Source organism: Schistocerca americana, chromosome X (genome assembly GCF_021461395.2).
Source record: "Schistocerca americana isolate TAMUIC-IGC-003095 chromosome X, iqSchAmer2.1, whole genome shotgun sequence".
In the NCBI taxonomy this organism is placed as follows: Eukaryota; Metazoa; Arthropoda; class Insecta; order Orthoptera; family Acrididae; genus Schistocerca; species Schistocerca americana.
In genome coordinates, this window is record NC_060130.1 from 965,639,365 (window position 1) to 965,664,257 (window position 24,893).

At 40.1% G+C, this 24,893-nt stretch overlaps 1 protein-coding gene across 1 annotated transcript in view; it reads left to right on the forward strand.

Annotated features, from left to right (window-relative positions):
• The window catches only part of LOC124555064, a 704,233-nt gene that overhangs the window by 328,524 nt on the left and 350,816 nt on the right, over nucleotides 1-24,893 (forward strand). The window contains exon 38 of the mRNA XM_047128850.1: nucleotides 9,908-10,084. Coding sequence (XP_046984806.1) covers nucleotides 9,908-10,084 — 177 coding nt within the window. The remainder of the gene's footprint in view (nucleotides 1-9,907; nucleotides 10,085-24,893) is intronic.

A 24,893-nucleotide genomic window follows, 5' to 3' on the forward strand; every position in this document is an offset into this window, starting at 1 on the left:
ACTATATTCCTGTTCTGCATTTCTAACTTTCCCACATTTCCTACATTGTGGCTGATGACAATCTTGCCATTATGTGGCCCGTGCATTGACACAGTAACATTTGACATCAGTAGAAAAAGTACTTCTCTTATCATAGTCTCAATTTACCACATTTAATTCCTCTTAAGCCATAAGCCATTGCTGTGCCGATGGCTCCAGCTAACCTTTTGGAAATTCTGTGAGTACTTTCCTTGACACATCGGGTGGTAGCCCCCACAAAAATGCATCTAACATGCTCTGCTCTGCTTCTTGCAGAAGGACCTTATTCATATCATCACTGTTCATTAACTCATATGTATTAACATTGAGTTTTTTTATTCTGTTCATGAAAGTTTCAATAGATTTGCTGTGCTTCTGTGACATGCTGTTTAACTGATTGTGATAGGACCTACAACTATTCTGTCTTCTGTGCCACTGTACTAAGCCTTTTTCAGTACTTTAAAAGTTCATGTATTTCTTAGGTCATCATGTTACATTATATATGTCTTAACATTCCCTGTTAAATATAATTTGGCCATCTGTAACAACTGTTTATCTGTCCAACAACACAGATTTATAGCTGTGAACAAGTTATCCATAAATGCGACTCCATCCTCTCCTGCCTTACCTGAAAAAGGATCTACTAGGCTTGCAGTGCCAGCATCTAGGATGAATACCAACAAACTGGATGAGTATTTGCCCTCCTTGAAAGCACCTGCCTATGGAAGTCTATATTATCTACCCTCATTTGAGCCACTTGATCTAAAAAAGTTTGAACCACTTCCTGAGTGGTAAATGTCTGTGTCCCTGATTCACTCACTGTGAAGCCTATACTGAACATGCCAGGACAAAACACAATAGAACAAATGCAAGGAAGATATTATCAATTATATAACACATCCTACAGTATTTATCCTTGACACCTGAGAGCCAACCAGGAACACTCATGACTTTCCCTGGCTTAATGAATATACCTGCTATACTTAAAACAAACTAGAGGTGACAACTGAGCCCAGAGGACACTGTTACCTAATAAATTACATTGCACACACCTGACCAGACTCATACTGGCATATGTCTGTCTCGTATTACCCTCAAACTCACTCAAGTCTACGCTTGCATTGAACTTTAAAAATTTCACTTTAAAACGAGCTGGCCAATCTGGTTATCTCAACATTGCTCAGTACTCGATGGAAATACAGGGAGAAGAAAACAGTTTATTTTCATTCAATGTGCTGCACTGATGTCACCAAATGCAGACCAAATACAACAGTTATTATGGAGGCAGGATTGTATGAGTATTAATGACACTATAACATCAGGAATTTGTCTCATGATGGTTGGCTGAGCAGCAGGTGTGAAAAACCAGTTCCCCTTTACCAAAGAATCATAAGCGTATTAGCATTACCAACATATTTTATTCAGCAGAATTCATAAACCACTGTGGATGGTGTCATGGTGGTGCTGTTGTTCTTAGGCAGCAGTGCCTACCACAGAAAATATGCTGCAGTACATAGTGCCAGCAGTAGTTCCTCCACCCACCAATGCAGAGCAGCGCAGTTGCCTTCTACTGTAACCATTTCCCCATGGTGATGCATCACATGGGGATGCTGCATGGCCAGCCTCACACTGGATGCACCGTGCAGCACTGATAGGTGTTGGCAAGTGTGTCCCAATACACCAGACAGTAGTGTCGGTAGCCTGGCAGTAGTGAGCCCAGCAGCTGCGAGAGGCACCCAGGTGCAGCCTATGGTCAAAAGACCCATTGGAGATACCCAAGGGTTGGTTGATGTCAGGTGGTTCCAGTTCAGAACCCAGTGGCTTTGGATATAGGTGCCATCCACAGACCAGCTGCTAGCGGCAGCAGCAGCCAATTGTAGATGAGTCTGGGTGATGCCCATTGGGTTGACAGTCATCGTGCAGGCAGTCTAAGAGTAGGTAGCATTAGATAACAGATATTGTTAATGCCTGGAGCAGTTTTTATTTATACTGGCTCACCCAAATCAAGGCGCTGCTTTAAGTCACATGGAGAAGCCAGGCAGTGTGGCATGCGAGCGAACCCAGTGCTCTGTGACAGTGGGCTGGTGGCCCGCATCATGGCCCTCAGCACTTTCCTGGACCACAGAGTGTGAAGTCTGCTAGGAAGGTGTTGGTGTAGTATGTCTAATGACTGATTCCAACATCATGGAAAAACTGAAATACTGCTTATTGCTAAGAAGTTTGAGGTTGAAAGTGCATGAAGAGTAGGAAGATAAATAAATTTGTATGTTGTCATGTGAAACAGATTACATTAACGAACATTCAGAACTTGAACCCACAGCACAATAATGACTGGTATTAACTAATTAAATTATTTTTAGTACATAAATTGGGAAGACTTCTGCATAAGCTTAGGACAATGACCCACTATTAACTGTAGTAACAGCTCAGGAATTCTAATTTTTTAAAGTGTGCTATAAACAGTTTTCCCTTGGATTCCACAATTATTACATAGCAAGTACTTTGTAACTATAAGAATAATATCATACTTTTAGGTAGCTTTAATTTCTGATTGTGTTACACATACATTTCTGCCTTCTGAGTAGAATGTTTCTTACTAACATTGTTGTAAAAGATTTGGCTTCATAAGAAATGTTGTGAGCTGTTGAGTCAGTATTCAGCATATGGATATAAGCTAATGAATTACTACCAGGTATAACAAGGCTAGAACCTACATCCATTCATAGATAGACACTGTATTTTCTTCAAGTAATCAGTCTTACAACTGGTTTGATGCTTAAAACACTATTTCCATAACAATTTTCTAAGAAAAAGGTAACCATTTTGTGGCAAGACCAATAAAAGTCATTCACTTTCATCACCCTCTATTATACAAACAAATCATGTAGCTTGCATGGAATGACTTGGATGTTTTTAAGAAACCCAAGCCGTGGTGTCATTCGGAATTATTCACATATTGGAAACTTAGATATTATGTAATTGAAATTAATTATGTTTAAGAGTTTTGGGACTGACAAAAATTTATCCTGGGATTCTGATAGCCAGCAAAACATTTCATAATAAATAATTAATACATTGTATCAGTCACTCATTTTAACTTTGCACATTAAATGAAGATCATGAAATTGAAATGTGCTCTGGCCTATGGGACTTCCATTTTCTGCATTAGTATGAGTTTCAGAGATGCTTGATTTTATGATTAATTGAATTAATAATAATAGTAATAATTTCATGAGGCTTAATTGCCTCATGCAAGTGTTTCATTGGTCATTACTTTGGTGACTTGTGTGTCCCTCAACTACCCCAGTTATCCAAGCAGTAAAAGGGTATTTTTAGTTTAACATGGACTCCAAACCACATGTTTTTTTTGGTGTCTCCTCACATCATTGAGAGGTGAAGACTGTGTTAAAACTAAGACTGAAAAATCCATGGTCCAAACAAGATTTGACCTCCACAACCTCTCAGTTTCCAGGCATGTGCTTTACCACAAGACCACCAGGCCTGACATTAATCGAACTGAAAAAAGAAGTGATAAATGAATGAAAGCATGATAAATATTAAGAATTAAATTTTTAATCAATCAGTAAAAAGTTAGTGAGGGGATAGAAAGAATTGCAGTGTACGTGAAAAGAGACAGAGACAGAGTGAGAAAACAGCAATGAGTCACCCAGCGTGCAGGTTTATCCAGTGCTTCTCTCACTGAAAACTCTACCTCAACTCTGGTTTTCAGCATGATTTACACATTTGGTTGAGATTATTTATTAACATAGATCTTCAAATAGCTTTAAGTATCACTCTAAGGAAGTGGTCGTAATATTCCAATAAGCAGTAAATTTCTGAACTGAAGTGAGAATACTTCTGCACCATGGCAAAATATCAAAGAACAAATGCTTCATACATACTTCATGCCAGTTTTTATTTAACAAACTAGGAACATATACTTAAAAAAAGATACCATAGTAGAATCCTAGTAGCAGAAATATAAGTTCATGAGAACGACTGATTCTGATTCCAAAGTGGGTAAAATTATTGATTTTTTTATTTTTTTATTGTCCTGTAATCAATACTGTACATGACATGCACATGGTGATGCACAAACATACATTTGATGTTGGACATTATGATAATTTGCTGGCATGAAGTAATATGCCGAAAGTTTACACAAACATGAGTTTACATACATATTTTCTGAGAAGTTATGAACACATACATTTATGAACACACAAGTTACATACTCAGTTACACATTTGTATTTTGCTGCTGTGTTCCTCTCACACATATACACAACATTAGCTGGTTCGATATTCTTTCTGCACTTAATTTGCTTAGTAGCAAATGAGATAGATGCAAGATTTTTGCACATAGTTGCATTAATGTTTTACTTTTTACAAAATTCTTTGCTGCAATTTGTTTCATGTTTCTTTCCACCCATGTGGAGCAGAAATTCACTTGCACTGTAGAAACATAGATCAAGAAGAAATGATTTTAATTTTTTATTAAATACAGTTGGGGACTTACTGTTTTTAAATTTCTGATGGCAGGCTGTTGTATATTATAATGCCTTTGTTGAAGGGAAAGTTTTTAAAGGCAGAGTCTGCTATGGAGTCAACTAGGGAAAGAAATTGTTATAAGGTCAAGTTTAACACATATATTTCAGAACGACACAACACATATAAGTCACAGAGTAAGTTGACAAGCAAGACATGTGTACACATTAGCATTCGAATAAGCACTGAGTCGCAGTCTAGCGGCCACTGTTCGGCTGGCCGCTTAGGTGGCGCAGCTGCTGCATGGCTGGCAGACAGCGCCGCACCTAGAGGACGCGCATAATTGCACGGCGGCGCTTTGAATGATTGGCGAGTCACAACACTTTTCCCCCCTTTGAAATTGTTGCACTGGTCTTGATGGAGGTGTCCTGGAGATGGCTAACATCCATAGGCATTGTTTGACTTGCCGTAAAGTCTCGAGGAGGAGGCTTCCCGTACGGACGGAAGTGTCCCCGTGGATAACGGGTCAAGATGACAGGAGACGTAGGGGTCGAATCTGCTGGGGCCCCATGCACCAATCCGCCCGTTGCGGCAAGTCCAGTTCATATGACAGGAGACATGGGCGAAGTTTCGGCGTCCGTTGGAGGAGGAGGCGAGTAGATTTGCTCTGACAGAGGATGGTCATTTGGTTCCTGCATGGGCACGTCTCCTGGTGGTGTCCATCCTTGTGCTGGCATCGTGATGATGGTGAGAGGGCTGCGTTGTGAGTATTGAGAGATGCCAAGATCCCGAGCGTCAGGTAGAGCCGAAGGTGGTGTAGCGGCATTCGGAACAGGCGTTGCCGGCACACGAGGCCAAAGCTGGTCCGAATGACGCACTGCAACACCCGTGTCCATCTGGATTTCATACAGGCGTCTGCCACGGTGTCTTAAGATATGGCCCGGGCTCTGTTTTGGCCGCCTGCAATATCCCCGTACCCAGATGAGGTCATCGGCAGTGAACCGGCCAAGTGAAGGCACCCGCGGCCGTGAGATGGAAGGCCGCAGAAGATGAAGTAGCATGCGGGGCTGTCGGCCATGTAAGAGCTCAGCTGGGCTGTGGACACACGTGGGGGTCAAATGGTAAGATGCCAGAAATTGGAGAAGCGCATCATTAGCAGCAGAAGAAGTCAGAAGTTTCCGCATCTGAGCCTTAAATGTGCGGACCAGTCATTCAGCCTCACTGTTGGATTGTGGATGGAATGGCAGGGCCGTGACATGCATAACGCCGTGTCGAGCACAAAAATCCGCAAATGCAGAAGAGGCAAATTGCGGACCATTATAAGTAACAAGAGTAGAGGGCAGGCCTTCCAAAGAAAAAATACGGGCGAAAGCACTGGTGGTTGCCGCAGTGGTAGGCGACGTGCAACGGACAATGAAAGGAAAGTTAAAGTAGGCATCAATTAAGAGGAGCCAATATGTACCTAAAAAGGGTCCCGCAAAGTGAGCATGAATGTGCTCCCAGGGCTCCTCAGGCGAAGGCCACGGTGACAAAGATGACTTCGGGGCAGCGGCCTGTGACACACAAGGGCCGCAGGCAGCGACCATGTGTGCTATTTCAGAGTTGATGCCAGGCCAATACACATGACGGCGTGCCAGATATTTTGTGCGAGACACACCCCAGTGCCCTTGGTGAAGGAGGCACAAGACCGAAGCATGCAAAGATGCAGGTACCACAACCCACGGCGAAGCATTGTCAGTGGAAAGGAGGATAACACCATCCCTAGCCGTGAGGTGGTAGCGCAAAGCGTAGTAGTTCCGCAACAGATCAGAAGTCTTAGCAGATGGGCGATCTGGCCAACCCTTCTGAATACAACGTAAAACCCGGGAGAGGGAAGGGTCAGAACCCGTAGCAGCCACCAGCCTGTCCCCAGTTATGGCGAACCCGTCCACAACCCGCTGCTCGGCAACATCCAGGTGGAAACACAAAAGTTCATCCCTATCGAATGCCTGATCAGGACCCATGGGAAGGAGAGACAGAGCATCAGCATTTGCATGTTGAGCCGTTGACTGGAAATGAATCTCATAATTGAAACGAGACAAGGGAAGAGCCCAACGCTGGAGGCGGTGTGCAGCCTAGTTGGGAAGTGACGTTGATGGATGAAACAAGGAAACAAATGGTTTGTGATCCGTAACAAGATGAAATTTGGATCCATAGAGAAAAACACCAAACTTATAAAGAGCATAAATAATGGCCAAAGCTTCTTTTTCAATTTCAATTTGAGAATACTTTTGTTGGGCATCCGTGAGCGTTTTGGAGGCATAAGCAATGGGTTGTTCCAAACTGTCAGGAAAATGGTGCGCAAGGAGTACACCAACCCCATATAGAGAGGTGTCTGTGGCAAGAACAAGATGTTGGCCAGGTCGATAAGCAGCCAGGCATGGGGCCTGCTTCAGCATAGTCTTCAATTTCTGGAAAGCCGCATCGCATGATGCAGACCAGTGAAAAAGCACGTTTTTATGCAACAGGTGATGCAATGGCTGAGCCACCGAAGCCGCAGACGGTAAAAACTTGTGATAGTACGCTATTTTCCCCAAGAAGGCCTGCAGTTCCTTAACAGATGTAGGGTGAGGAAGGGCATTGATCGCAGTGAGAGTTTGCTGAAGTGGACGAATACCATCCCGAGAGAGTTGAAACCCCAAGTACATGATAGACGGCTGAAAAATTTTGATTTTTGAAGATTACACTTAAGACCAGCAGTCTGTAAGACATGAAAAAGTGTGCAGAGATTTTGAAGATGTTCGTCAGTGGTGGAGCCAGTGACAACAATGTCGTCCATGTAATTGATACACCCAGGGACAGGGAGCAATAATTGTTCCAAGAATCGCTGAAAGAGAGCAGGGGCGCTAGCAACCCCGAATGGCAAGCGTTGGTATTGATAGAGGCCGAAAGGCGTGTTAAGGACCAGAAACTGCCGGGAAGCAGCATCGAGAGGAAGTTGATGATAAGCTTCTGACAGGTCAATTTTAGAAAAATGCTGGCCTCCAGCAAGTTTAGTGAACAGTTCTTCAGGACGGGGCATAGGGTAAGTGTCGATGAGGCATTGAGCATTTACAGTGGCTTTGAAATCGCCACAGAGACGAATATCGCCATTTGGCTTAGCAACGACAACGACAGGAGAGGACCACTCACTGGAAGTGACAGGAAGCAAGACCCCTGAAATAGTGAGACGATCCAACTCCCATTTTACCTGATCACAAAGGGCCACAGGAATGGGCCGAGCTCAAATAAACTTAGGTGGAGCAGTGGGTTTGAGCGTGATATGAGCTTCAAAGTCGTTTGCACGGCCTAACCCAGGAGAAAAAAGGGACGAAAATTTCGTCGACAAGGAATCCAGTTGAGCATAAGGAATAGCGTCAGAGACAATATTGACAGAGTCATCTATGGAGAACCCAAAAACGCGAAAGGCATCGAAACCAAAAAGATTCTCCGCGTTGCTCTGGTCGACCACTAATATGGGAACAGTGCAAACAATGGATTTGTAAGATACCTCAGCATGAAACTGTCCCAAGAGAGAACTCTTCTGTTTATTGTACGTCCATAATTGCCGAGTGACAGGTGACAGGAGTGGAGAACCCAACTGAAGATGCGTCTGAGAATTAATTATAGTGGCAGCAGAACCGGTTTCCACCTGCATGCGAACATCTCGACCAGTGAGGAATAACTTCCCTGAAAGGGAAGAAGTACAATTGACAGATAACACAGAATCAGAATCAGCGTCATGTTCATGAACATCATGTATGCGGTCGGATTTGCAAATGGAAGACAAATGACCTTTCTTTTTGCAATTGTGACACACCGCCCAACGTTGGGGACAATCCTCGCGTGACTGTTTCGTAAAACACGACGGACATGAAGGAAGTTGCCGGGGGTTTTGCTGCAGTTTCTTATCGGGTTGTTTATGGTTAGGCCGAGGCTGCGGGTGGGATCGCATTGCGGCCACGTCGGCCGGCGGGGACGTGCCGACGCGTCGTCAACAGCGCACAGAGGTTGTATTGCCCCGACATCACCCCATCTATTTGCGCCCCAGTGGCGCGAGAAATTTCAAAAGACTGTGCAATGGAGAGAACTTCATCTAGAGGCAGATTTGCCAACTGAAGGGCACGTTGCTGAACTTCTTTGTCGGGCGCCGACCGGATAATAGCATCCCATACCATGGAATCGGCATAGGATTCTTTGTGAACATCAGTAACAAATTGACACTTTCGACTGAGGCCGTGAAGTTCAGCAGCCCAAGTGCGATAGGATTGATATCGCTGTTTTTGACAATGATAAAAGGCAACACGAGAGGCTACCACATGTGTTTGCTTTTGAATATAGACAGACAGAAGTGAGCACATTTCAGCAAAGGACAAAGATGCAGGATCCCTCAAAGGAGCCAACTGCAACAACAACTGACACATTTGAGGAGAAATCCAGGAAAGGAACAGAGACTTACATGGTTGTTTGTCCATGACATGAAATGCCAAGGAGTGCTGTCGAAGACGTTTTTCCATAATCAGACCAGTCTTCCGCCGTCTCGTCGTAAGGAGGAAAAGGAGGTATAGCCAACGATGAGAAATGCGCCGTATTTGACGCCACGACGAAATCGCGAATCGCCGCTGTTAGAAGCATTTGCTGTTCAAGGAGATTTTGCAATAGTTGCTCGACAGTAGCCATGGAAACCTGTGGGTCAACGGTGAAAAGGAAAAATCCACTACCTCATCGCCAATTGTTATAATGTCAAGTTGAACACACATATTTCAGAATGATACAACACATATAAGTCACAGAGTAAGTTGAGAAGCAAGACAAGTGTACACGTTAGCATTCGAATAAGCACTGAGTCCCAGTCTAGCGGCCGCTGCTCGGCTGGCTGCTTAGGTGGTGCAGCTGCCGCATGGCTGGCAGACAGCGCTGCACGTAGAGGACGCATGTAATTGCGCAGCGGCGCTTTGAATGATCAGTGAGTCACAACAGAAATAATATTACAGTACCTCTTGTTCATGTTATATGTAGTCGGAGAATTCAGCAGTCGGAGCATATAACAAGTCTAGACAATACCAAGACTGAAAAATAAGTGTATAAATATTTGTGTAGAGAAGTAAAATGGGAAAAGTAATGTGACAATCAAAATGTAGGCAAGAGTATAAATTTAATTCAAAATAAGTTTATGAATGGAAAGTGATCATCACATCTGAGAGAGTGTAGCTGGATAATTTTGTTGTTGTTGTTGTTGATGCTGGTGGTGGTGGAGGTGATATGATGCTGCTAGTGATAGGTTCTAAAGCAATTTCTTCATTCTAGTTACTTCAAATTCTCATGTAATTTCTACACTTGTATTTGTAAGACATTTTATTCATTACTATCACTCTAAATTTCAGATTGTCTCCAGGCTGAGTTCTCCTACCAAAGGGGAAACGGTTTCATTTACAGTGGATGTAGCAAAGAAGTCTTATGGTTATGAGCTGACATCTGTTGTAACAAAAGCAAATGAAAAAGCAGAGTTTCACTGTGACTTTGTTTCAAAACCTGGTTTAGAATATAGTGTGAACTTCAAGGTGAGTAATATATATATAATTGTTTTTAATGTGACTTTTACCACAACCATCCCATTAATTTATGCTGTATTTTATGTGATGTGGAAGGCTCTCAAAAAGAGCAGTAGTACATCACAGCAAATAGATTATGTTCTATAACACAAAAATCATGTATTATTAAAGAATAGTTGTGTAAGTGCCATCTTCAGTCATAAACTACCTAAGTTCCAGTCTTTCACAGTAACACAGTAACATTTCAGTCTAGGAATGTGTCTCTTCCTGTTCTTCCACTAAATAGCATAAACATTTTCACATGATTTCATCTAAGTGATATTTTCAAAATATTGTTGTAGGTGTTTTATTTAATATTATTTTGTTAATATTGCTACAAGCTCCGGTGCCATCAGTGTGATGTAGTGGTTAGTATCACTTCCTGATGTGATGTGTGTCACCAGTTTGAACCTGACCACCAGCTATTTCATATTTATCATTTCTGGAAGGTGCTCTACATATTTTATGTGTGTAATGTTTGTATATCTGCAATATTTGGTGCTTGTATAAGTACTAGGTTTCTGGGACATTCTGTGTTTGTACAAATACCTGTTTTCTCCACCCAGGAGATTGTGTCTGTTTTCGTGGTATGTTGGTGTTCTAAATAGCATGCTTTCAGTGCTAAGTGTTGTATTTAACTGATGACCCAGCTTTTGGATTTTGGATTTGAGTGTGGTTACAACATGACAATATCATCAGCAAATTGGCACACTGGACCAGAAAAGAAGACACTAAAAGAAGGTTGACAGAATTCTCAGTGTCATACTGATGGCAGTCATGGAAGACCATCATGACATTGCATCACTAATGTGGCAACCAGAGAAGAGATGTGAAGGCTTATGACAGTTATTAATGTTGATCCCAGATAGACAGGAGTAGCAGTGTAGAAGATCTGTCCAGCCAGGAGGAGCTAGTATTATTAATTTAAGAGTAGGTTCATCGATACTTGGCACTAACATTTTCAAGGCAAACCAACCTTGAGAATATAGCTAGAAACTCTTAAGACTTGTGTTACAACTGTCAGACAACATCCAAGGTTCACAACAACAATGTTACAACCAGCTCATCTGCCAATAGCACAGTTTTTTCATTAATATTTGAATAATTAGGAAGTTTTCAAACCAGCAGTGCTATTTTGTGAGGGAGCAGTATTAACAAAAAGGCGATTTCTGAAGCTCGCTAGAAAGATCTTGAGAAAGAGAAACTTTCTGTTTAAATAATTAACGAATTAACTAGTTATTTTGATGAAAGCAGGCATTTATGGAATCAGGGCTGTGAAACTATGGTTTTGAATTTTGGAGATAATCACTATTTAAGATTGTAACATCCTAGAACATGAAAATTTTGACTATGAATAAGTTCTGAAATGTGAAGTTTTTGAAAAAAAAATAAAACATTTGTTGAAAAGAGGAGAATGAGGGACTTCTAATGAACTATAGTAATTTAGAAACAAACAGCTATTTGCTAATAGTAAAAATTTCACCTTCACCTGATTTGCATGTATAATTAACTACTAATATTTCTTTAAAGAAAATGTTTCCATTAGAACTAAATTTTGCTATTATCATCAGCATTTGGAAATCTATCCTATCAATAAGGTCATTCCCCAGTGCATTTCAGTCAATACCCAATACTGTATGAAGGTTTCAGCATTTTGCCCAGCCACTGAAATCAGGAAAATCACAAAAAGTGTGACCATATACAGAGGTGAGGCCACAGCAGATGGAAATCTCCCATGGATGACAGTTGACAGGATGTCAGGAAATAATGTCTACATTGTTTCTGATGTATACATCTATATGTATCTACATCTAGATAGATACTCTGCAAACCACCATACAGTGTGTGGCAGAGGGTATCATATACAACTACTCATCATTTGCCCTCCTGTTCTACTTGCAAATAGAGCAAGGAAAAAATTACTGTCTGTATGCCTCCGTATGAGACCTAATTTCTTGTATCTTATCTTTGTTGTCCTTACGCATGATATATGTTGGCAACAATAGAATCGTTCAGCAGCCAGCTTCAAATCCCAATTCTTTGCATTTTCTCAATAGTGTTTCTAGAAATGAACCCCCCCCCCCCTCCCCCCCCCCCCAGAACTTCCCATTTGAGTTCCTGAAACATCTTTGTAACACGTATGTGATGTTTGAACCTATCAGTAGCAAATCTACAACCTACTTCTTAATTGCTTCAGTATCTTCCTTCAATGTCACCTGGTATGGATCACAAACACCAAGTAGTTGTAAAGAATAGGTTGCTCCAGTGTCCTATATGTGGTCTCCTTTCCAGATGAACCACTCTCCTTAAATTCTCCCAATAAACTGAAGTCAACCATTTGCCTTCCCTACTACAGTTTTCACATGCTCATTCCATCTCGTATAGCTTTGCAATGCTACACCCAGATACTTAAATGACTTGACTGTGTCAACCAGGGCACTAGTAATACTGTATCCAAACATTACACAGGGTGTATACAACCCGGGACAACCGGGAGATCTGGGAAAAACCTGGGAATTTTTTCATCTGGGGGAAAACTGGCAATAACCTGGGAATTTTTTTAGAATTCAGGGAATTTTCCATTGTTTTAGTTTTCACTTAAATTTTTGTAATGTTGACTGGTAAGAACCGATACTCTACCAAAGGATATTACTGTATCCCCATACTGCAAAATAATACTTCAACAATAAAACATAAACGAGAAAAAAAAATGAAAATAAATTGCAAAGGAAATGACAGACAGTGCTGAGGCAAGCATCCACCAACAGTAAAATGTATCAAAGGTTTTAGGAAGCCTATCCAATGCTTTATAACAACAAATTGCCTCCAGTGAGCATGAAGTCACAACTGTTTACATTAGATTTGTTTTAGCAGTTACGAGTGGGCTCATGTGCATGCGCAGTTGAGTCACATTTGAGTAGTAGATTTTACCACTTCTGGCAACAGGAATGTGGCTGGTGGCTGTTGGCTGTGCAAGCAGTCGCAGCAAGCAGCTAGATGCTACTGGCAAAAGGGGGTGCCACATTCATATTCTTGTGGGAAAAAATCCTGTTTCACAAAGTGCCTACCATCCAGCGCACATTGGTCTATCAATTAATCATATGATTTTGAAATGCATCCCTGTAGGTTTTTGAACATTTTTTAACACATTTTAAGTTGATTTCTGAATGATTCATAAGTTGATTTTTGAATTTGTGCACAGTGTACATGATGTTCCTGCAGGAGAATCCTCGTCGCATCTAGAAATAAACTTTCTGCAGACAAAAGGGGATGGGGCTATATGACCTGAGCGGAGTAAAGCCGAATGGATGAATGCCAATCGCTGTCTGATGATGTGGTTGATTGGGTTTGCAAATGTTCATCATTGTTATAATTACTAGCAAAATCCATAGATTCAGACTACCAGAGTAGAAATAAATGACTAACAGGTGAAGAAGATTATGTATTATCTTCTCAGTGTATCCAAGAAAATGAAATTTTGACAGAAAATTTTTGACCAGATTGCTACACTAATAAGGACCAGTTGTACAGTCCCCGGCTAGCAGCCACTTAAGTTCTATTCTGGAAGTAACGTGGAAAACATGTTGTACGAATATGTAACAGTGCCTAACCGGAGAATAATCGTGGGATAACTAACTAAACCTGTGATTCTGGCAGGGTTTGTAAAGTTAATTGGAGAACAAATTTTGACAATGGCAGGAATAGCTACAGAATTCTTGATGACAAGAGTGATTGTTAGAATGAGGCAGGAGAAGAAACAGGGACATCACACAAATTATGGAAGAATAAGACGATTCTGAAATTATAAAAAAATTTCGTGATACTACTTTTTGATCTCGTGCTTGAGAAACTGGTGCGTATGAATGAAATGTGAAACTATTTCCTAACATAAAGCTGTTTGCTTGTAGTAGGCCTTATAGGCATTTGATATTGGTACTTCATGAATTATATTCTGTCTTGTTATAAAAATGACTATTTGTGCCAAAATAGTCTCATTTATATTGTGTGTGCTACAATATTGCTGCAGTATTAGAAAGGCCTATTTTGTTTTATCTAGCAGACATTGATAAAATAGATGTAATCAGATCGAGAAACCACACCAGTCTTGGATATTATTTGTATTAACAGCTTTTTCAGTATTAGATAACGACATTTCGATTTTTCGTGTAGCAAAACGTTTGACGAACTTTGATGAGGTAATAGATTCTTTTGCAGGAAGGAAAGCATGCCGTGTAAAGCTATAGCAAGATTAGAGAGAAAAAAATGCTAGGAGCTAAGGATTGAAGAAATGTGTACTTTCTTGCTTGTCTCTTGTCTTTATTGGTTTTTTGTATCCTATATTTAATTTTATGTCACACAAAACAGCAAGTTATTAGCTAATAGGCAATAAAGAGTGCAGATTTTCTGAAGAGTTCTTGTTCTCCCAATTACAAATAATCCCATCTGCTATTAATTGCGAGATGTTTTTTAAGAGGGGGAGGCTGTGAAACGGGCCAACTCGAAGCAGGAGAGGCGCCACAGGACACTTCAGTTTCCACTGTCCTGCATAGGTTTGATGAAATCCATTACTAAATATACACATTTCAATTTCACAGATTGAAATACAGTGATGAGTTATAGAAGAATGCTGTATGAAGAGGTGTGGCACTGCACTTTGGCACACTTAAGACCAAATAACATGTCTTACATTTCCTCGAACACACATTTTATGTTTCAGACTTTTCAGAAAGATGTGCGCTACAAGATGAACATATTTTTGAAAATTTGATTATTTTAGTATTGATCCAGTTAGCAAATATCATAGATCCGGGGCTGATGTACAGAGCAGTCTGAGTTATAGTGGGTAGTCTCCACATGACCCGTGTTTACATTTAGTGATTTTGCTGTTTCCTCTTCGTTTACTCTCACGTCAAATGAAAACAAAATAGATATCTGTGATCGGGAGCTATCAAGTGAATTAAAATACATTCACATAATTATGGAAGGCTAAAATATGTTATTAGTTTCAGATTTTATTTTATTTCCACCTTTCTGACAGTCAAGCATTAATCGCCTTGCAGAACAGGAAGTTATTTTTGTCTGTTTGCTAAAGATATTTGACTTTTATTAATCTTTCCTGCAGAGGAAGTCAATGTGTTTGAGCCGGCCGAAGTGGCTGTGCGGTTAAAGGCGCTGCAGTCTGGAACCGCAAGACCGCTACGGTCGCAGGTTCGAATCCTGCCTCGGGCATGGATGTTTGTGATGTCCTTAGGTTAGTTAGGTTTAACTAGTTCTAAGTTCTAGGGGACTAATGACCTCAGCAGTTGAGTCCCATAGTGCTCAGAGCCATTTGAACCATTTTCAATCTGTTTGAAACGAAATGTTTAATTCCACGGTACTGGCTAGTTTCAACTGTTTGCTGCATTTATGGCATTATGCCACAATAAAGAACCAAACATGATATAATACAGTACTGGTGCTCCAAGAAAATTTACATCCTGTAAACCACACTGAAAAGCTTAATATCAGCTCGAGGTCTACTTGATTGGGAATCTGGACATATGAATGTGCACTTTAAGTATGCACTTCAAATTTGCACATTTTAGTATGGTTCACAAAATTCCGTGGCTCTCGCAGTATCCTCTGATGTTTTGTTTCTTTTATGACATAATGTATGATCTTTCAATGTTTTACACGTACGTACATACAGGCTTCCTACAGCATGGTAGCTGCACAAGCATGGTGTCGCATGTTATCTGGTGCTCTCTGGCAACTGGTGAAATGAACCTATTTCTAACAGGTCGTGGGAAAATATTGTGAATGGTAGTTTGAAAAGCATTACTTTCAAAGTAAATATACTTATATGTAAGTTGAACTGTGTGTGAGAATGTACCAAGAATTTCTTAAATCAAACATTGTTTGACCCTCATTTAAAAATCAACTCTTTGATGATGAGCCATCTAGAAGTATTTTAAACCCTGAAGATCAGACATTTATGTCATCATTAAAAATTTTACTGCCACATTTGTGTGATATATCTTAAAGTGTAACATGCAGGAAAAAAGATCAACATTATGTGCAACAGCTTAACTTCTCTTGCAGCTTATTAACCTTGGAGACCAATTTTATATGTGAAAGCCTTGCTTTTCTTGTAACAACACTATGTATATTAATTTAATTTCCCTGTTTGTGTGTTTGTGTTGCTTAACAGTGATGGTGCTGTTAGCTGACTACATCACGTGCTCTATGCTCTGAATATCCGCTGTCATCAGCTTTCGAGATCATGTAACATGAGCTATGACTGGCTTACAAAAGTGCATCACAGTCTCAATTTCAATGATTCAGAAAGTAACATACGGTGTTTGGTGGAATTCCAATGTATACTTTTGTAATATGAAAATACGCAACGTACATGTTGCTGCACATCATAGATATTTCCAAAAACGGTTCTTTTTCCCTAAGTTTCGTTTTATAAAGTGCCGGGAAATTCTACCCCTGTGTATGAAACCATAACCATTCAAAGGATTGATAAGTTTTGCAGTTCCCATGGAAATATAATGTCACTTAACACAGAAGATGTGTGTTTTCACCCGGGAGAATGTTTATTTTTAACTGGGAAATCCGGGAAACTTCCAGGAATTTTTTTTCTGTGTCCGCATATACACCCTGTTACAGGTTTGTTGTTCCTAATCATCTGCATTAACTTACATTTTACCACATTTAGTGCTAGCTGCCATTCATCACACCAACTGGAAATTTTATCTGTCACCTTGTATCTTCCTACAGTCACTCAACTTTGGTACCTTACCGTACACCATGACAGCAAGCAACCACAGATTGCTGCCCAACTTGTCCACCAAATCATTTATGTATATAAAGAACAACAGCAGTCCTATCACGCTTCCCTGGGGTACTCCTAACGATACCCTTGTCTCTGATGAACACTTGCTGTTGAGGACAAGATGCTGGGTTCTATTACTTAAGAAGTCTTCTAGCCACTCACCTATCTGTGAACTAATTTCACATGCTCATTCCTTCATTAACAACATGAAATGAGGCATCGTGTTGAATGCTTTCCAGAAACCTAGGTATATGGACTCTGCCTGTTGCCCTTTATCCGTGGTTCTCAGTATATCATGTGAGAAAAGGGTAAACTGAGTTTCACACAAATGATGCTTTCTATAACCATGCTGATTCATGAACATAAGTTTCTCAGTCTCAAGAAAGTTTATTGTATTCGAACTGAGAATATGTTCAAAGATTCTGCAGCAAACAGAAGTTAGGGATATTGGTATGTAATTTTGTGAGTTTGTTCTTTTTCCTTTCTTACATATTGGAATCTCCTGCTCTTTTTTCAAGTGACTTGAGACCTTGTGCTGGGTGAGGGACTCATGGTAAATACAAGCTAGGTAGGAGGCCAATGCCATAGAGTAGTCATTGTAAAATCAAACTGTGATTCCTTCTAGACTTTGTGATTTATTTGTTTTCAAATCTTTCAGTTCTTTCTCTATGCCAGGTATGCCTATTTCTATGTTATCCATACAGGAGTGTTTTCAATGGTCAAATGATGGTATGTTTGTACCATTTTCCTGTGTGAATGATTTCTTGAATATGAAATTTAAAACTTTGCCTTTCATGTTGCTATCTCCCACTTTACACTGCTCAACAAGGGACTTAGATCTGCTTAGCGATTTTACGTACAACCAGAATTTTCTAGGGTTCTCTGCCAGATCTTTTGCTAAGGTGTGATGGTGGTGGTTGTTGTATGCATCATGCATACATCTTTTCACAGACACATGAGTCTCTACTAACCTTTGCTTGTCACCATTTGTGCATCCCCTTTTGAATCTGTAGTGCAACAGCCTCTGCTTCCTCAGCATCCGCACAATTTCGTTATTAAACAATGGTGGGCCTTTTCCACCCTTTATCCACTACTAGGCATGTAACTCTTGACACCACCATTTACAATCTGCTTGAACTTTGCCCATAATTCCTCTACACCCATCATACTGGAACTAATTGATGCCAATCCACTGTCTAAATGAGTTGTTAATAACTGCTTATCTACTCTGTCTAGCAGAAACACTCTCTTAGGCTTCTTGACTGGTTCATTAACTTTCATAATCATAGTTTCTAAAATGACATCATGATGGCTAATCCCTGTTTCTATACTGACATTGCCAATACGTTCCAGCCTATTTGTAGCTATGAGGTCTGGGATATTTCCATTGTGTGGATTGCCGAGCTAGCTGGTGAAGACAATTTTCAGAAAACGTGTTCAAAAGTATTTCGCAAGAGTGTCTGTCTGCAACCCCCAAAATGAATTCATAGACATTCCAGTCTACACTCAGTAGGTTACAGTCGCCTCCAACTAGTACTACATGATCTGAAAATTATGCACTATTGACCGTAGACTCTCGTTGAATGACTCTAGAACTGTCACAGTGAAATTGGGTGGCTGGTAAAAACATCCAACAATTAACTTAGTTTCATCTACACCTGTTATACGTGACCACATGACTTCACTATCACACTCAACTTCAACCTCAATAGAGACTATATTTTTGTCAACTTCAATGATTGCTCCCCGTCCTATGGCCTCTTATCTGTCTTTCCAATATATGTTCTACAACTTGCTGAATATCTCAGAGCTTTCAATCTCAGGTTCCAACCAGCTCTCAGTCCCAAGAATAATCTGAGCGCAAGAACTTTCCTGAAGGGCAGTAAATTTGGGAACTTTATCATGAATGCTTTGACAGTTTACTGATAAAATTGTGACAGTCAAAGTGTCTTTATTCTGAATGTCGTTTGACTTTCCTTGCTGAGAACTGACTGGTGAGAGTTCATTAGAGCACCTCAAACTACTGTCTAGCCTTTGAAACTCTCATGTGCCCCCCATAAGTACTCTGCTACCCAAGTAGCTGTTCCTTTGTGTACTGCACCTCCTGACCTATCAAGGGGAGTCCTACAAATCCCCACACAATAATGCAAGACTAGAAATCTGCAGCCAAGACTGACATAGAGTCAACAAAGCCTTTGGTTGATACTGTCCACTCAGCTCCATACCAGAGGACCATGATCAACTCTGGGAATGATGCTGGAAATTGCAAGCTCTGCTTGCACCTCGCGTGCAAGGCCAGCAGTCTTCACCATCTCTGCCAGCCACCAATAGGAACTGAAGATGGCCTGTGAATCCATGTGATAGGCATCATTGGTGCTGATGTGAGCCACAACTTGCAGATGACTGCACACTACATGCTTGATAGCCACAGGGAAGGCTGCCTCCACATCTCAGGTGAGGCCCCGTGGCAGACGTACTGAGTGCACACTGGCTTTCTTTCCAGCCCTGAATGCTGTCTGCCAAAGGGGCTCCATATTGCACCTAAAATTGGTGCTCCCAATAACTAGTAAACCTAAATCCCCCCCATGTACCTGCTTGGAACCTGCTGAAGGAGCAGCCACCTGACCATTCACAGGGTGAAGGGGTGAGGCCAGGTGGCCAGTCTCCGCATTGGCCTTCCACCTCGAGTGATGCGTCCAATCTATAATTACCGTTGTTAATTGTGGGGCATATCTTTCTGTGATATCAGTTACTTATTGTAAAGCTAAAGAGAATTTATGTCCTGACATCCAAATTCCATTGTGCTGAAAGCTGCCAGTGGAAAATAAATACCACTGCCAAAAACCACTCAACATTCAAGAGGGAACTCAAGACTTACATATTAGGGACAGTATACCCACCATTGTTGTGCCCCTCTCATCTCTTTCTTTCTCCTCTCCATCATAGCATCGAATTTTACCATTCTATTTCTCTTCCTCTAACCTATCTACCTCTTCTATATCTCTTTCACCCCATTCTATCGTCTTATGTCTCTGCTTGATGACAATAACTCACAAGCTGCAAGAATATAACGAGAAAATTCCCAACTAGCAATAGGACTGACAATGTTTACTTTCATATACATAGTCATTACTATTATTATTATTCTTGATTGTTATAATTATTTTTTTGATTGTTATAGTTATCATTGTACTACTTTTAAAACCTCTATTTTTTTTTTCTTTAACATTAATACTGTATAACATGTTATATGTCCTTAATGTTCTGTAGAAACTGAAATTTGTTGAATCTGAGTATGCCTGGTTAGGTGTAAGAGAGGGCCTGAAGGCCCTAATCTTGCCAGGTAAAATAAATGCATAAATAAATAAAATAAATAAATAAAAACTTTTGCTGTGGGAATAACGATCAATGACATAACACAACCCTTTGTGTTTGACTTTTACTGAAATACAGCCATAATGTTATCCTCAGATGGGACTCTTTGCATGTATCACAAACAGCCACAGTCTGTGGAAGAATGTAATTTCAGAACAATGAAGCTGTTTGAGTAATCTGTTATAAGAAACACTTACTCATCAGCACTAAGCAGGAATGTATGCTGCTCAAAGTGGCGGGCTACACTAAACTTCTTGGGTAAAGGGAGAAAAGCTGGAAATAAATTGATTGTTGTGGGCTCTTGTCTACAATTGAAAACACACTTATCCGACAATCATCAATGAGATAAATTCAAGTCTACAGTCTGGATGCTCAGTTAAATAGATGCTCTAATCAAGTGCAACAGAATACTCAACCTCCCAAAAGAAATATATATGCACCAACAATATTAACCATGACTACTGGATAAGGGGATTCTTGGTCAGAGTCACCCATGAACAGCTCATTTCTAAGAGACAGTGGATAGGGGCAGCAAAACTAGTCTAGTAGTGCCTGCCATTAATGGAGAATCATGGTAATTACTTTTTTCAAATACTCACTGAAGGAACCTCTTGTTCAGCTACCAGTAGGTTCTATTGTTACTGATTAACAATGTTACTGAGTGTTGGCTATTATGTATCAACTTTTGGTTGTGTTCAACTCTGAATTGGAAACAAGGTAGACAAAATGACCCAATACATAACACCATATCAACACTGTGGATTGTCTCTTCATTAGACACTGTTCAGCTAAGGTATCTCCTGTTCAGCAATGGATAATTCAGATGAAACTGGAGGATAAGCTGTGAGATTATATTGTTTAACCATTAGAAGGACCATGGTCTTTCATTGTGCCCTGGTGAAGAAGAAAGATGGCACAAGCTGTGTCTGCACCTATTACTAGTGGATGAACAAAATAACCATAAAGAAGGTTCATTCATTGCCAGAAATTAATGATACCTTGAACAATCTGAAGACAGCAAAGTAGTTCAACATTATGGATGTACAGACAGGTTACTCACAAATCAATGCTGATGAGGCTGACCATAAAAATATTGTTTTCAGAACATGTGATAGTCTATATGAGGTCAAAATTATACCATTTTGCTTTGCAGTTCTCCTGCCACCTTTGGAAACTTCAGCATCTTAAATGGTTAAATGGACAATGTTTCTGTTGTGCCTGGATGACACTAAAGTTTTCTCCAGAGCATCTGAAGAGCATCTAAGCTGTGTGACTACTGTACTAAATGTTTCACATGATGCAGGTCTTTGTCTCAATCAGAGAAAGTGGCTTTTCATTGCCCAAGAAATAAAAATCTTTGGGATTTTAGTTAATGGAAATATAGGCTGTCCTGATCCACAGAAAGTAAGAGCCATAACAGATATTCTAACTCCTCAGCACATTCATGATGTGAGAGAATTCCTGCTGCCACTACAGTTGCTTCATAAAAAAATTTAAGTTCCCAATCACAACTACAGCAAGGATTGCCATAGAGAAACACCAAATATCCTTGCAGTGAGGAATGAGGATGATTTTTCTGTATGCATGTGGGGATGCTGAACTCTTTCTCAGCTCTGGCACATTTTGATGATGATGCCAAGATGGAACTGCACAGTCATACTAGTGGTTATAGGGTAGGTGCAGTTGCAGTGTAAATCCAGGAAGGCACTGAAAGAGTGACTGTATATGCTCCCAGAGTACTCTCTGAGTAGAAGAATTATTATGTGATAGAGAAAGAATGCATTGCAATTGTTTGGGCAATCAGTAAGTTTGATCCTGTTTGCATGGTAGACAATTCAGTGACCAATCCCCAATCTTTCACTTGGTGACAAACGTGAAGAATCCTTCAGGATGATTGGCAAGATGTGCATTTAAGCTTCAGGAATACATTGCAGTAATACACTTAAAACTGACGCAGACACAAGGGTGCTAATTTCCTTTTGAGACTTTTACTGGAGAAACTTCAAAGTGTTGGTAATATCCCAGTCATCACTGCAGTACCAAGCAGTGCAAATGAACAAAGAGAAGAACCTGAGTTACTGAAGATTATAAAAATCTGAAGGATCCCTCATACACTCAATACCTATTGCACAACAATGAGTTTGTGCAATAATATTGACCATATAAATTAGAATTGATGGTTTTCACCATATGCTTAGGAAGACTGCAAAGTTTTAAAAATATTGACACTTGCTCAGTGTATTGTGCAGCATATTATACCATGTAAGGGTAGTATTTCATAATATGCCTTAGTTGCTGCTGAAACCAAGGAATTCAATACAGTTTAATATTATCCATTTTAAGCATGTGAGGCAATGGTTGTTATATATCAACAGTAGTAATTATGTGAGGTAGCAGTTGCTGTATATTAACAGTAATAATTGGCAGCAGTCTACCATTTTCTGTATTACACATACTCAACAATGCATTTCTAGAGACAATGCTTTCAGCATCAGAATGTCAAAACTTAGCTCAAGATGTAAAAAGACCAAAATGTCTACTGACACATTTGTGGCAATCAAACAATAAAACAGAATAAAAACACATTGGACTATGGGTCCTAATCTTACATTAACGTTGATGAGTCATCCCATCTCACACAGCATATCGTACCAGGTCATATTCTCCAGATCTGTTATGGGCTTCAAGAGTGTCAAGTTGACACTTCTCCAAATTTCCAAGGGTTTTCGTGAACTGACATGCCCATGATATTATTGTGTAAGTACAGCAACTGGCTTAATCATAATGTTATTCTATTGGTCTCCTACTTTCCATCATTTTCAAAAATGACTTTTGCATGTTGTCTACAATCGTCAGTCTCTTCCTCAGGGGCAGCCCAGAATTTGGCCCACAAGCTATGCCCTAGCTCACGTGCCATAGTTCTGTACTTGGCTGCACACTTCCTCCCCCAACACATCACATGGTGTGAGCAGGAATGGAGGGAAGAGGGAGGAAATGGTGAGAGTGTCATATTTAGTTGGCAGTGCAGGTGCACTGCAAATGACTTTGTTTCATATTTCATATTTTTCAGAAACATAGATCACAAATGAAACAAATTGTCAGTATTATTTAATTATCTTTGTTGTGATGAAGTCACACTATAATTTTTGTCTGGTTCAGATTGTTGGCATACAGTCAGACACAGATAATTTGAATGATTTTCCAACTCAGGTTGCCACATAATCATGACTTCTTTAGCTTCATAATCAGAAAAAGGTCTTTCACATGCATATATCCATTGCAATATTGTATCACTTTTGCAACCTCATTATGGAGACATGGATACTTTACCTGTGGAAAACAATGTATGTATCTTGTACGACTTTAAACTATCTTTAAAATGGAAATTACATAGTATATCATCACTTACCTATGCACTTAGACAGGGGCACTTTCAACTAAAATGCCTATCAGTCTCAGAAACAGCTCTAAGATTGGCAGTATCTGCAAAACATTTAGAAAAGTGTGTATCTGCAAAACATTTAGAAAACTGTCCTTGTGATTCTTTCAAGGCCCCAATGGACTCTCTGTATCTGATGTTTTCTTTAATGTCAGTGAGCATAGGAAAGTGGACTGAGTTGGTCAGAATTTATTCCTTCCACAATACAATTTTCTATTGAAATGTATCCCATCAAATCAGAAATAAGTTGATTCTCACCTTGCAGTGTCTTACTGTGGGCATTTCCGGCTTGCAGTATCTTACTGTGGGCAGTGTGCGGTCAAGTCCAATTAAAATATGAGGATTTGCAATCAATTCCATATGTTCTAATTATTATTCCTGATTTCATTTTTCCTACCTAAATTAAACAATAGTGGGTTTTAAATTTAAAAAAAATCATTCCAGGCATGCCCCTTGACTTAACCAACATACTCTGCATTAATATACAAAATTTCCATACTTGTTGCTCAGTTCTATCAAAAACGGTTGCAACTGACAGTGGAATAATCCTAGCATCGTCAGAAAGTTTACTACTCATACCATCAGTTTCTACATGTCCTCTGTGATCACAAATTTTGTGCAAAGTGCTTCATAATGAACAGAAAACAGAATCCTATCTGTCGTACAATGTAATATTTTGCTCTTTGATTGTCAGCTAAATCCTTAAATTCTTTCTGCATGGTACTGTAATGTTGTTTCATAGCAAATTTGCAGTAACCATTGATTATGTGACTGCATAACAGATGTGGAAAATTCTCATCCCTGTCTTCTGTCACTCCCATTCATTTTTAAAGGCTTATGATGATAGTTTGCTATGCTGCTTCTTTTTGTGCAAACAGCCAATGGATCTGTGAATATCCTTCATACAGTAAACAAATAGCAGAGGGTAAATGGCACTGACATCACAATTCTGCTTAAATGAAGAGAGTTGTACTGATTGAAAAATGGCACACTGCAGTACTAAATCAAATGTTGCACTGTACAGGTTACTTCCAAGACTCACTGAGCAAAGCTGAAGCAAGTGGGTCTCAGCACACACATGGATGACAAATCCTACTTGGGTGCAGTTTTGCATGCTGTGGCTGGCCCTGCTGCATCTATTTTGT